General features: G+C 37.9%; 1 protein-coding gene across 2 annotated transcripts in view; it reads right to left on the minus strand.

The window, feature by feature from the left end:
• Window positions 1-15,734, minus strand: part of CNTN3 (contactin 3) — a 465,770-nt gene that overhangs the window by 273,582 nt on the left and 176,454 nt on the right. For both annotated transcript variants that reach the window (XM_049862422.1, XM_049862421.1), the window contains exon 4: window positions 10,341-10,516. In XM_049862422.1, coding sequence (XP_049718379.1) covers window positions 10,341-10,516 — 176 coding nt within the window. The remainder of the gene's footprint in view (window positions 1-10,340; window positions 10,517-15,734) is intronic.

Genomic DNA, 15,734 nt, shown 5'->3' on the forward strand with positions numbered 1-15,734 from the left:
GCAGAGAATACCAGAAAGATGTTTACCTGTGTTTTATTGACTACACAAAAGCATTCGACTATGCAGATCATAACAAATTATGGACAACACTGGGAAGAATCGAAATCCCAGAACACTTAATTGTGCTCATGTGGAACCTGTACACAGATCAAGAGGCAGCTGCTGGAACAGAGCAAGGGGATGCTGCCTGGTTTTAAAGTCAGGAAAAGTGTGCATCGGGGTCGTATCCTTTCACTAAACTTATACAATACGTATGCTGAACAAATAATCTGAGAAGCTGGACAATATGAAGAAGAATGTGGCATCAGGATTGGAGGGGGACTCATTAACAACCTCTGATATACAGATGACACAACCCTGCTTGTTGAAAGTGAGGAGGACCTGAAGCACCTACTGATGAAGATCAAAGATGACAGCCTTCGGTATGGATTACACCTCAACATAAAGGAAACAAAAATCCTCACAACTGGGCCGATAAGCAACATCATGATAAACAGAGAAAAGAGTGAAGTTGTCAAGGATTTCATTTTACTTGGATCCATAATCAACGCCCACAGAAGCACCAGTCAAGAAATCAAACAACATATTGCACTGGGCAAATCTGCTGCAAAAGACTTCTTTAAAGTGTCAACAACCAAAGACACCTCTTTGAGGACTAAGGTGTGCCTGACCCAAGCCATAGTATTTTTAATCGCTTATATGAATGTGAAAGTTGGGCAACGAATAAGGAAGACCAAAGAGGAACTGATGCCTTTGATTTACAATGTTGGCAATGAATACTGAATATACTATGGACTGCTAGAAGAACAAAATAATCTGTCTTGGAAAAAGTACAGCTAGAATGTTCTTTGGCATCAAGGATGGTAAGACTTGGTCTCAAATATTTTGTACATGTTATCAGGTGGGACCAGGCCCTGGAGAAGGACATCTTGCTTGGTAAATTAGAGGGTCAGGGAAAAAGAGCAAGACCCTCAACAAGATGGACTGACACTGTGGCTGTAACAATGGGCTCAAACATAGCAACGATTGTGAGGGTGGCGTAGGACTTGGCAGTGTTCCATGCTATGAGTCAGAACCAACTCGACAGCACCTAACATCAACAATATACAGTATTTAAACAGAATAGAGTGCCTTGGGATGAGAAACTGATACTGTTATGCTTTTAGTGAAAAATACATTAGGAAATAACCTGATTAATTCAGACATTTTAGCCATACACATACCATCCACACCATTCTACTCATTCATAGATAACCACACTCAAAGACATAACAATTGATGGGTTGACACAGAAAACCCAATGGAAATTTAGATTAAGAAATCTCTCAATAGAATATTCTCAGCCAAGTTTTTACCTAAAACGTAGACCCTGAAATAATATTGTGACACTATGCATATCTTGGAATTCCTGGTGGCGTAGTGGTTAAGCACTATGGCTACTAAACAAAAGGTCGGCAGTTCAAATCCACCAGGCAGTCCTTGGAAATTCTATGGGGCAGTTCTACTCTGTCCTATAGGGTTGCTATGAGTTGGAATCGACTCAACAGCAATGGGTTTGGTTTTTTGGGTTTATCAATATCTTAATAAATCTGCAGCTTATCTTGCAACCTAAAACATTTTTATTATGCAAAAGACAAACAACAAATATATCCCATTTATGTGGAAAACATAAAACAAACACACTGAGAAGTTACTGAAAAATGCTGGCTTCTATAAAATATTCCTATGTTACAGGGCTCAAAAGTATGGTGCTTAACTCAAATTTTTTGTTCTGTTTTTTAAATCACACAACATCAATGGTGGGCTGATAAACATCTTTCAATCTAAGAGGGCATAAAAAATAAACAAAAAGATATAAAATGTCAGGTAAAGATCAAGTTGCTGATAAAGTTGTAGTCTTTTGTTTTAAACTTAACTCCTAATTAGACCTATCAGAGCAAAGCAGCTTCGAACTTCATCAAAGTCACTTATGTTCAAAGATGAAATTTATGTTTTTAGCAACACTATTTAGTTATAAGAAATAGCACTGGCTATAACTCACAGCAAACTAGTGAGTTCACTAATTTTAACACAACAACTTAAAGTAGCTAATTAGTCTTTATTAATTTTCTTTTCAGATACAGCCAGCCAGTCTGGGATTCATCCTCTTTTTTTTTTTTTTTGCATTTGTTTAAATTTTCTTCAAATTATTTTTTCCAAGTATTAATGTGGTTTCTAAAGATCTAATAAAAGTGCATTAAAATGCTACATCTTCATTTGGTGAGGGAAAGAGTAACTTTTGTAGGGGCACAAAAGACTGTGAAATAGAACAGACAATAATTTAAAACAAAAGAGAAAGAAAAAATACCTCTGAGGCTCAGTAGCTGCTATCTTGAACACCCTCCTAAGAGAGGGAGGTAGGATTATTCATAATCCAATGTAATAATTTTAATCTCACAGTATATCTGCTCTCACTATCTAGGTCAGAGGTCATGACCTGGTGACCCTTAGGTTATATCTGTCCTTCAGACATGTTCTGTTTGATGCAGACAGAGTTGGTACATGTAGAGTTTTTACACGATTTAAATTTAATTTCCAATATCTAAAAAGTCACCACATTACAAAAAGAATGGATTTCTGGTTTATTTTAAAAATTGATTAGCTCTGATAACACTATTACTGCATTTTCTCATTCATTGTTTTATTCCTTGACCAAATACTATTTGAATCTCTACTAAATTCCAGGAACTCTGCCAGATCTAGGAATATCTCAACAAACAACACAACGTCTTTCAATCTAAGAGGGCATAAAAAATAAACAAAAAGATATAAAATGTCAGGTAAAGATCAAGTCCACGGTGAAAATAGAGAGGATAGAAAGTGATTTGGGTTATCACTTGCCTTTTTTGGGAGTGATATATAAGAGTGACCCAGATGAAGTGAGCAATCCAAACAGATCTTGGCGAAGGCCCTGAGGGGGGCATTCTCAGGGCATTCAGGAAAGGCAGGGTCAGAGTGGCTGGTGAGGAATGAGTGAGGGGAAGTCATAGAAGATCACGCATGAGAAGCCAGACAATGTCTTGAGGGCCAAGGTAATGAGTGAGACTAATTCTTATTTTTAGGGAAAGTCATTGGAGATTTTGCACCAGGAGGCACTGCTCTGACAAGTATGAAACTAAAGGAGTCACTCTGGTTGTTGTCTGGAGAACAGTCAAGTTGGGGCCTGGAGAATGATAATAGAAAAAGGGAGCCTACTGCAGTAGGCAAGGTGAGTGGTAAGCTTTTTTTTGGATAAGGATGGTAGTAGTGTCAGGGTGGGGGGAGTGGTCAGATTCTGGGTATATTTTGAAGAATATACTAATGATTAGGTGTTGGAGTGAAAGACATACAGAACTCAACAATGACTGAGATTATCAGCCTGGATCACACAACGGAACAGTGATTTTTCCAAGATAGAGAACACTTTGAAGGCTGGTGTGCCTGACCCACGCCATGCTATTTCCAGTAGCCTGATATGCATGCCAAAGCTGGACAATGAATAAGATGAAGAAGAAGTGACACATTCGAATTACTGCGTTGGCAAAGAATATTGAATATACCATGGACTGCCAGAAGAGAAACAAATTTGTCTTTGAAGCAGTACAGCCAGAATGCTCCTTAGGAGTGAAGATGGCAAGACTTCATCTCATGTACTTCATACATGTTATCAACAGGGACCAGTCCCTGGACAAGGACATCATGCTTGGTAGAGGATCAGCAAAAAACAGAAAGACCCTCAACCAGGTGGACCGACACAGTGGCCACAACCACGGGCTCAAACACGGCAAACAATTATGAGGATGGCTCAGGACTGGGCATCCACTCCTGTTGCACACAGGGTCGCTATAAGCTGGAGCCAACAGGAGGGCACCTAACAACAACAAGAACATAAAATCGACAGTAAGCATCCTATCAAATGATGAAACATTAATGGATTTTTTTTACTCTCCTTAAAATCAAGAGTAAGATGGTAGTATTTACCCTCAAAATGCCTACTCAACATTGTATTTAGGCCATAGAAAGTACAGTAATGTAAGCAAAAGATATAAAGGGAGAAAAGATTGATGAAGAACAAAAAAGTGTCATTATTTGCAGATATGATTCTCCAAACATAAAAGCCCAAAGAGCCCAGAGACAATGACCATATATTGCATTTTGACTGATAAAGAATTGGCTCCTCAACCAAGTGCCTGGTAAATTTCATTTTCCATACTGGTGTGTGTGTGTGTGTGTGTATATATACATATATATGTATGTATCCCACCTCACACCATAGATACAAAGTCAATTACGGATAATAAATGACTTAAATGTAAAAAGCAGAACAACTAAAATTTTTCTAAGCATATTTAGGAAAAGATCTTTATCATTTCCATGTACAGAAGCAATTTTTTAAAAACAAGTAGAAAATATAAGTCATAAAAATATTTATACTTTCAACTATTTTACAACTAAAAACATACATTCATCATCTGGAAGGATTAAGGAAAACAACAATCACTAGCCACTAATAAACATAAGGTAACTGATAAGATAATAAATATAAGATAACAATCCAGTATAAATAACTCCTGTAAGTTATTTAAAAAAGAATAACATCTAGGTGAAAGATATTTAGACAATAGGAACATAAGAAAAAAAAAAAGATAAGAAAAAAAATATTTAGACAACAGGAACATGAGCAGTCGATAAATATATGAAAGGGAGCTTACTTAACTTCATTGTAATCACTGTTGCCAGGTGTCGCTGAATTGAATGCAACTCATAGTGACCCCAAATACAACAAAAGAAAACACTGCCAGGTCCTGCACCATCCTCGCAGTCGTTGCTATGTTTGAGCCCATCCTTGCAGCCACTATGTCAATATAACTCATTAAGGGTCTTCCTCTCTTTCACTGACCCTTTACTATAGGGTCTCTATGAGTCGGAACCAAATCGATGGCACCTAACACCAACAACATACTTTACAAGCATAATGTCCTTCTCCAGGAACTGTTCACCTCCTTATAACATGTTCAAAGTACACGAGACAAAGCGTCACCATCCTTGCTTCCAAGGAGCACGCTGGCTGTGCTTCTTCCAAGACGGACTTCTTCATTCTTCTGGCAGTCTATGGGTATACTCAATATTCTTCACCAACACAACAATTCAAAGTCATCAGTTCTTCTTTGGTCCTCCTTATTCACTGTCCAGCTTTCACATGCATATGAGGTGACTAAAAATACCATGCTTTGGGTCAGGTGAACCTTAGTTCTCAAAGTGACATCCTTGCTTTTCAGCACTTCAAAGAGATCTTTTGCAGCAGATTTGCCCAATGCAATACATCCTTTGGCTTCTTGACTGCTGCTTCCATGGCTGTTGATTGTGGATACAAGTCAAATGAAATCCTTGACAACTTCAATCTTTTCACTGTTTCCCATGATGTTGCTTACTGGTTCAGTTGTGAGGATTTTTGTTTTCTCTATGTTTAAGTATAATTCATACTAAATGCTATAATCTTTGATCTTCATCAGTAAGTGCTTCAAGTCCCCTTCACTTTCAGCAAGGAAGGTTGTGTCATCTGTATATCACGGGTTGTTAATGAGTCTTCCTTCAATCCTGATGCCACGTTCTTCGTATAGTTCAGCTTCTCAGATTATTTGCTCAGCATACAGATTGAATAAGTATAGTAAAAGGATACAACCCCAACACACATCTTTTCTAATAATTCTAAGCCACACAGTATCCCACTGCTCTGTTCCGACAATTGTGAGCCCAATTAAATATTCTGGAATTTCTATTCCTTACAATGTAATACATAATTTGTTATGATCCATACAGTGCAATGCCTTTGCATAATCAATAAAACACAGGTAAACTTCTCTCTGGTATTCTCTGCCTTCAGCCAAGGTCCATCTGACATCAGTAATGATATCCCTGGTTCCATATCCTCCTCTCAATACAGCTTGAATCAGGCAGTTCCCTGTCATTTTACTGCTGTAACTGTTTTTGAATTATTTCAACAAAATTTTACTTGCATGTGATATTATTTGATAATTTCCACATTCTGTTGGGTTTCCTTTCTTTGGAATGGGCACAAATATGGATCTCTTCTGGTTGATGGGCCAGGTAGCTGCTTTTCCAATTTCTTGGCATAGACAAGTGAGCACCTCCAGCGCTGTATCTGTTGAAACATCTTAACTGGTGCTATGGATTGAACCGTGCCCCCCAAAATGTGTATCAATTTGGCCAGGCCATGATTCCCAGTATTGTATGATTGTCCACCATTTTGTTATCTGATGTGATTTTCCAATGTGTTGTAAATCCTGTCATTATGATATTAATGAGGTGGATTGCTGGCAGTTATATTGATGAGATCTACAAGATTAGATTGTGTCTTAAGCCAATCTCTTTTGAGATATAAAAGAGAGAAGGGGACAGAGAGACTTGGGGACTTCATATCACCAAGAAAGCAGTGCCAGGAGAAGAGGGCATCCTTTGGAGCTGGAGTTCCTGCGCAGAGAAGCTTCTAGTCCAGGGAAAGATGGATAAGAAGGAAATTCCTCTGGAGCCAACACAGACAGAAAGCCTTCCTCTGAATCTGATGCCCTGAATTTGGACTTCTAGCTTACTAGACTGTGAGAAGATAAATTTCTCTTTGTTAAAGCCATCCGCCTGTGGTACTTCTGTTACAGCAGCACTAGATGACTAAGACAACAGGTGTTCCGTCAATTCCTGGAGCCTTGTTTTTTGTCAATGCCTTCTTCCTTCGATACCACTGGTTCATGATTATATGCTACTTCCTGAAATGGTTGAATGTCAACCAATTCTTTTTGGTACGGTGACTCTGTATATTCCTTCCATCTTCTTTTGATGCTTCCTGTGTCATTCAGTATTTTGTCCATAAAACCCTTCAAAATTTCAGCTTGAGGCCTGAATCTTTTCCTCAGTTCCTTCAGCTTGAGAAATGCCAAGTGTATTCTTCCCTTTTGGTTTTCTAACTCCAGTTCCTTGCACATTTCATTATAACACTTTATTGTGTCTTCTCAAGCTGCCTCTTGGAATCTTCTGTTCAGCTCTTTTACTTCATCACTTCACAGAAGTGCAAATTAAAACTGCCATAAAACTCAGATTTGTATTTATCAGATTTGCACAAATTAAAAAAAAAAAAAAAAAAGAACAATAAGAACTGTTGGCAAGAATGTATCAACAGATATTCTCTAACATAAAGTTGAGGGGAAAAAAAAGTTGTAGACATATGCAAACTGAATAATGCTTTTGTATTAAAATTTCTAAAATAAAATGGCATAAGAATTTTACATGTTATTTAGAAGTACATGCATATGTAGTCAGGAGAATGGCAGTTCAAACCCACCAGCAGATCCACAGGAGAAAGATGTGGCAGTCTGCTTTCACAAAGTTCTACTCCCTTGGAAACCCTGTGGGTTGGTTCTACTTTTTCCAAACTTATTGCTATGAGTCAGAACCCACTCGATGGCAATGGGTTTGGGTTTTTGCTTTAGGTATATATATCTAAAGTATTAAAAGCTGCATGGGAACAAAACACATTTAACTCAGAACAGTGAATACTTATGGGGAGGGGTGAGGGAGAGAAGGAGATGTTATCAGAGTGAGTTACCAGGTAGTTTTAATTGTGCTTCAAAAGCCTTAAGTCTTAAACTACATGGGGGCTATACAGATGGTCTTACACTTTTCTCCAAACAATTTGTATGACTGAAATAATTCATGATTAAAAAATATATTGGCACCTCAAAAATGTTTCTAATAAGAATATTTTAAAGAAAGAATTAGAAGAAATTCAGGAACAAGCCAATTAAAGCAAATTATTAACAAAGCAGGGATATTTGGAGTTTGGGAGCTATATCCCTAACCTTCACTGGCTGAGATTAAAAACCTGATTAGAACATCTCCAAATACATCAAAGAAGCACAAAAAAACTACACATGTGTAATGCAACAAAATCATTGAGAAAATTTCTACAATATAAACATAGCATAATTTTGCAAATTTTTTTTCCTCCACAGGTTTTGTGAGTGTTGCATATAAAATCTGTTAAAAGGGTCAGAGAGTGCTTACAGAAAGCAGGCATCCTACTCTATAAATGGCCTTTTCACTTTTTTTTCTTTTCAAACATTATTTTCAGGCAACCTGGAAATTAAGATAAAATTTCTTGCATTTTCACCAGTGTTAAAAGTGGAGTAGTGACCATATCTGCATTTACTCATTTATACATGAAGCACATACTAAGCAGTGTCTCCATGATTAGGAAACAAAGAAATGTTACTAAGTATTGAAACATACAATATAGTCAAGAGAGGAGACACAGCTATATTGAACAATTAGAACATTTTTCAGTGACAACACTTTACCATCCATTTGCCTGGAGCTAAGACCGTCAAGAGTCCTGTGAACTGGAGTCATTAGCATACTTCTAATACAAAGGTCTCCATCTTAATCCTGTCTTTCAGTTAATGTATCGTATCTTTCCAAGGTTACTAAGGTTAAAGCAATGCTCTCTTATAGCTGGTCATTTAGAATCTCTGACGTATTAATTATCCTCCATTTCTTTTGTCACCTTCTTTTGTTTCTTTCCCAGAAAGCTATACCCCAACCATATAAATTGAAAAACAAACAAAACATTTTATACATTTTTAGCCAATATGGTATCAGGCTAAGAATACCCACTGTTGATTCTTGTAATTTCCAAATAAAACACTTAAGAAAACACCAAAAAAAAAAAAAAAGCAAAACAAAAAATCCAAAATGAAAAAAGCCACATCATACCCCTAGATTATTAAACCATCTAATGCCAAATATAACCAGTTGTCATCAAGTTGACTGCAACTCGTGGTAACCTCATGTGTGTCAGGGTAGAACTGTGCTCCATAGGGTTTTCAATGACTGATTTTTTTAGAAGTAGATCGCCAGGCCTTTCTTTTGAAGTGCTTCTGGTGAACTTGAACTATCAGCCTTTCAGTTAGCAGGTGAGCATGTTAACAGCTTTCATCACCCAGGGACTCCACGCCAAACATAGGAGTAACTAAAACTTACTATAAGGCTAATGAGGTTGGGCTCAATTGAAACCTAAGAAACTAAACGGTACATAGTGAGTTTGATTTATGAAACAGAGAACATACTGTGTACCTCATGCACCACATGTATCCTGATATGGTACGTCCCAACTCAGAAACTCAAGGACAACACACACACACACACACACACACACAAATTAGCAACTTCTGTTAAAAAAAGTAATGCACTATGTGGTCTGAGCTTCCTTGCAAAACCATTTCTCAGGGCCCTGTTTACATAGAGCAACCTCAAGTAATAAGGTAATGTTCTCGTCAAGGGCAAGGAGCTGGCTTGCATACTGCTTGCTATAAAAGAGACAGACGCTCCAAGCTCAGTGTTTCTCAGCTGTGCCACAAACCTACTGCATATGTAGTATCCATCCTGGCCATATTGTATCATTTCCATGGGACTCGGATGCAAGGAGAACTGATGAAAACATTCTGAAGTTCATGTTTTTTTTCTGTGCTGAGAGTAATAAAGTCCTCTGTCACTGACCCAGTAGTCTCATGTCTTTTGCAGCACACATGAAACAATAACAGGTTACTTTGTTAGCTTGTTGTTGTTATCATTGTTAGGTGCCGTCAAGTTCCCTCCAATGTATAACAGAACGAAACACTGGCTAGTCCTGCACATTACTGCAGCTACTGTGTCAGTCTATCTCATTGAGGGTCTTCCCCTTTTTTGCTGACCCTCTACTTTACCAAGCATGATATCCTTCCCCAGGAACTGGTCTCTCCTGATAACATGTCCAAAGTATGTGAGAGAAAGTCTCACCAGCCTCACTTCTAAGAAGCATTTGGCACTATATCTTCCAAGACAGATTTGTTCGTTCTTCTGGAGGTCCATGGTATATTAAATATTCTTCACCAGCACCATAATTCAAAGCCATCAATTCTTCTTCAGTCTTCCTTATTCATTGTCTGCCTACCGCATGCATATTAGGCCTGGGTCAGGCGTACCTTAGTCTTCAAAATGACATCTTTGCTTTTTAACACTTTAAAGAAGTCTTTTGCAGCAGATTTGCCCGATGCAATACAAAACAGAATCCTTATAAAATAGTAAAGCAAAACACACAACCAATTTCTGATTCATACAGTATATAGAAATCAAAAACATATTGAATTGTTTTTTCAGCCTATTTAATGAATTAATAAAATTCATGTATTGTTTCTGAAACACAAAATAATCATACAAATGAAGTTAGATATTTTAAAATGTTGGTCTTTCTAGATGTGTGAACATAAACTTACATGCAAACTGGAGTTTAGCTTCTCTGCTGACAACTGTTCCAAGTGAATTTGTTGCAAAACATTGGTAGCTTCCTATATCCCAATTTCTGTTGGGATTAATAACCACAAGATTTCCTCCGATCAATTTATAACGATATTCCAAACTCAGATCGATATCACTTCCATTCAGCTGCCATCTGTAAAACAAATTTCAAGGATTTTTTTAACTCCCTCTTTGTATATTTAAATTAAAAAGGACTATATTAAGAAATCTACTTTGAGCATTTTTCCTCTTATTAATAAAAGATAATGCATACTTTATGCAAGAGGTACATGTTTGAAGATCAAATACGCCCACATATTTATCAGAAGCAAAAGGTTAAAGTAGAAAGTACAACAGAGTCACATCTAGAAGTTAAACATTTTTAAAGAAGTTGTCAAAAGAGGTGAGCATAATTTAGTTGGCTCACTAGGTGGGAATTAGGCTAGGTCTGTATAGCCAATGATGAAGTAGAAAGTCGAGGCAATTATCTCAGATACTTCAGGCCAATCTCACACTGATGATGAAGGGGAAAAAGCACATATTTCTTTGATTTATTGAAATTGACTAAGCACACTTAATAAATTAATTGGACAAGTGTTCAACTATCCATTTCAATTTGTTTGGGTAAATACCTGTCCCCAAGGCAGCCTCCAATTTTAAAGCTATCACAGTGCTAGTTACTACATGATACCCTAGTGGCAAAAAAACCTAAATACCACCTAACTCCTTGCAGTTGCCAACTCCCACTCATAGCAACCCTATAGGACAGAGGAGAACTGCTCCATAGGGTTTCCAAGGAGCGCCCAGTGGATTTGAACTGCCGTCCTTTTGATTAGCAGCCATAGCTCTTAACCACTATGCCACCATGGTTTCCAAATACCACCTAGAGGGTCCGAATAAGTAAGGCACTAACCCCACAGCCATATTTATCAACGGCAAGAAAGAAGAGAGAAAGATAAATACATACACACACACACAAAGAGAGGGAGAGAGAGAAAGGAAGGAGGGAGGGAGGGAAGAAGAGAAGAAAGGATGGAAGAAGCTGTTTTTGAAACAAGAGTTTTTCCGGAAGTGTTAAAAGAGTGAATATACTTGACACATTAGATTTCACCTTAAAAAAATTCATTCTTATCCAACAATCTCAAGAGCACATTCATTATATAAACTGAGGCATCCACCTCCTGAAAGACCACGTTCTTACAATAAAATTACATTTCCATCAGTTTTATAAATTTTAAAGTATTATCACAATGATTATCTCAACTGCCCTTTATAATGATCTTGAGAAGTAAGAACAATAGGTAATATAATGCCCATTCTATAGATGGCAATTGCCAAAAAACAGAAGTTGAGTGAGTTGTCAAATTGCTATAAACGATTAATTGGCTGGATCAGGTATAGCATCCGTTTGAATTTTAGCCCAGAGTTCTTCAGATATGTCCTAGGCCATCTAAAAATTCTTGTATTAATACATAAACTATTTAACCTGGAAATTTTATATACTGTTAAAGTATTTTCAAAATCTGAAAACTGTCTCAAACTTGAAAATAAACGAGGTGAAATGGAATATTATATAGCTCTGAAAATGGATGAATTTTATAAGCATGGAAGTCGCTCACAAATGATGGTGAGTAAAAAAGCAAATGAAAATGTAGTTTGATACCATTTATATGAAGTTTTAAAACAGACATATTAAGTACTTAGTAAACATATTTTAAAATGTATAACCACTGGAAATGGTAGATATCAACTTTAAGGTATTTAAAACCTTCTCCTGGAGAGAGTAGGGTATGTTTAGGGAGTACGGGGGCAGGGATGGAATTTAGAATTTTGCTTTATTTCTCAAACTGAGTAGGGGTTATATGGAGGTTCACCATTATACTTTATTGACTGTCTGCATCATTTTCTCTATGTGAAATAATGCATAATAAATATTTAATGATTGGGTGCTAAAGAAAATGAGTAAGTTTATACATGTAATCCCTGCTGCCCAATATAATATTTTATCATTTACTCATTTTTACAAGTCTCCCAGGTATAAAGCAACAATTCCAGTGATAGATAAAAATGAAATTAAAAGAAAAAAAGCACGAGGTCCCAACTCTTTTCTTCTGAACGTAAAGGAGCAGAAATAGAAGGGAACAGAAACAGCAGTCACCTTTTCTCATTTGTGACAGATTTCTCCTGTTGGTTTTCGTTCTGCTTTGTTTGCAGGGCCACTCTCTTATGACACTTCCCAGGGCAAGTTAAATCTGCAGGAGCATTTTGGGGTCGCTCTTCCTTCTATTTTAACTTTAGTTTTGCCCTCAGAGTTTTGAAGTTGAACCATGACCACTTCTTAGCCCTCCCCTATACTACCAAAGACAAAACAGTTGTCAAGTCAATTTTGACTCACAGCAACTCCATGTACTTCAGAACAGAACTGCACTCCATGAGGTTTTCAAAGGCTAGTTTTTGGAAACAGATCACCGGACCTTCCTTACCGAGGTGCCTCTGGGTTGGTTGGAACTGTCAACCTCCCAGTTAGTACCCTGGTGCTTAACCATCTGCACCACCCCTCATCTTACTGTTCCCAAAGCTCAAAACTACAGAAACACATAAAAGAAAGTGAAATAAAGGAAACACGTCCATCCACATTCTATCTCTGAATACTCGGTATTCTTGATACACAGTAGGGACTGAGGACCAGTATCATCATCATCATCATATGAAAATTTGTTGTAAATGCAACACCCTGGGCCCTATCCCAGATCCACTGAATCAGAATCTACTTCTTAGAGGGATCTCCAAATGTTTAATATGTACGATTCAAGTTGGAGGAAAACTAGTCTATGCCATCCTCACCAAGTAACCATGGGTTATCTACACTGGGACACAAGCCGATAAAGAACTCTATCCTTCCTCATTTAGCTTATCCCATATTCAACAACTCTGAGAAGTGTTTTTCCATGTGTCAAACCAAAACCTATCTTCCTTCCTTTCTCCCTTCCTTTCTTCCTCCCTTCCTTCCTCCCTACCCCACCCCACCCCACCCCTAGTCACAATCAGTTAAAAACAATTCTTGAGCCTCTTCCATGTGGGAGACTTGGGTTCAACTCCAGCCAATGTACCTCATGTACAACCACCACCCATCTGCCAGTGGAAGCTTGTGTGTTGCTATGATACCGAACAGGTTTCAGAGGAGCTTCCAGGCTGAGACGAAGGAGAAAGACTTGGCAATGAACTTCCTAAAATTAGCCAATGAAAATCCTATGGATCACAACGGTCCAGTCTGCAACTCATCATAAGGAGGGTGCAGGACCTGGGCAGAGAGTATTTCCTTCCATTGTGCATGGGTCACCATGAGTTGGGGCCTACTCCACAGCAGTTCACAACAATAACAACAACAATTATGGCAGGCGATTTTCTAGGTTCTGAGGATGTAGTGAGTAAGATCTCTACTTCTGTGTAGCTTACATTTTGTGGAGACTTTTTTCCTAGTTCCTGCTCCACTTGTCTAAACCCAGGACCCAGCCATTCCTTCCATGGAACAGTGTAATGAAAAGAAATGGATTCAGTGCCAAGTGATCATTGGTTTATCAGTTGGATCCACTGCTCACCAGCTGGGTGGTTATGGGCAAATTACTTAACTCCCCTGAGCTTAAGTTTTTAATATATAAAATGAAGAGCACGGCATTTTTTCCATAGAGCTGTTCAATTGATTTCTTTAGACCATGTACACAAAACACTCAGTTCAGTGCTTGGCACATGGCAGGCAATCACAAATGGATTGGCTGCATGTTAAGGTTGGCAGGGGCTCTGTCAAAGCCCGGAAGTTGAAAACCCATCTGTCCACTTTGTTTTGCTATTTTTCTCCATCCCCATCAAGACCACGTTAGCTATATGTCACCCTTGATCCACTGCTTTTGGTCATCTCCTCTCATGTGGAACAGACTGTATCTCCCACATATTGTTTGTCTGCATTTTTACCTGCCCTGAGAAGTCAGCAGAAAGCTGGACACGGCACATGCTGGGCTTGACCTTCAAAAAGTAAATATGACAGTAAATCGCAAGTGGGTGGGTTTTATTTTTAAGTGTAAATGGTCTGTCAGTTACTAAGTGACTAAATGCTTATGGAAAGAAAAAAGGCACTCAACACAAATCAGGAAAGGTGTCATTCATGTCACCCATTTTTGAATGGGAGGCGCTCATGACAAAGGGAACTTGTGTTTTTGTTACCTACAAAGTACATTTTGTATGGGGGAAAAAATGATTTTAACTCTGGAGTTAGAATGTTTATGGTCTGACTAAGAATGCCTGATAGTTTCATTTGAAAATTGTGTTTTTGTGCTTAGCTGAGGAGTAATAAACAAACAGTGGCTATGTGGAAAATTGTACAGACAAAAATGTGGAAAAGCACAATTTCTGATCTATTTAATAGCTGGAAAAATTTAAGAGGCCATAAAATATGTGAGAAAATATTTCAGTAAATGTTTAAAATCTAAAACTATCATTCTAAAGTTTTGACTTAAGAACCAAAATGGAAATTTTTTTGTCCTTTACCTGTAAACGTTTCTCACTTCCTTTAGCTAGGTCTTCATCACACATACCCAATTCCTAAATGATTTCACTATGGCAAAAGCTATTCCATTTTAAATATGTTTCTGCACTACCAAAAGCATTAATGCATTTGTTTTAGCAAACTCTTCAGAGCTAAGATTTTCTTGAGACACCTTGAAGAATGTTAATTTTCTTTTACTCAACCAATATAATTACTTCTGTCCATCCTAACACTATTCATTGTTAAATGGAATTCTTCCCCAGGTAATATAAAATTTCTCAATATCTTATTAAACATTGATTGTTTTTCCTCTTGCTGAAAAAATCATGTTGAATTCAAAAAGGCTCTCTTTGCTTAAACTCCTTAAAGTGTAAGTAACCTTTGGGACTAAAAAACAAAATGGTATACTTAGTTTTCTAAGTATATGCGTGTCTGATTTTTGTTGTTGTTGTTGTTGTTGGCGGCAGTAGAGTCGGTTCCTGACTCATGGCGGCTCCGTGAAAAATGGAAGAAAACATTACCTGGTCCTCCACCAGCCCCATGATCCAACCATTGTGATTCATAGGGGTGTCATTTGCTGACTTTCAGAAGTAGGTCACCAGGCCTTTCTTCCTGGCTCATCTTAGTATGGAAACTCCACTGAAACCAGTTCAGCATCATAGCAACACACAACTGTTCACTGACAGATGGGTGGTGGCTGTGTGTGAGGTGCACTGGCCGGGGATTTAACCTGGATCGCCTGCAAGGAAGGCAAAAATTCTACCACTGAGCAACCACTGACCCCACCTGATTTATAAACCTGGTTACTTTTCATTTGTATAAGATATATTGA

Source organism: Elephas maximus, chromosome 20 (assembly GCF_024166365.1).
Source record: "Elephas maximus indicus isolate mEleMax1 chromosome 20, mEleMax1 primary haplotype, whole genome shotgun sequence".
Lineage (NCBI taxonomy): Eukaryota > Metazoa > Chordata > Mammalia > Proboscidea > Elephantidae > Elephas > Elephas maximus.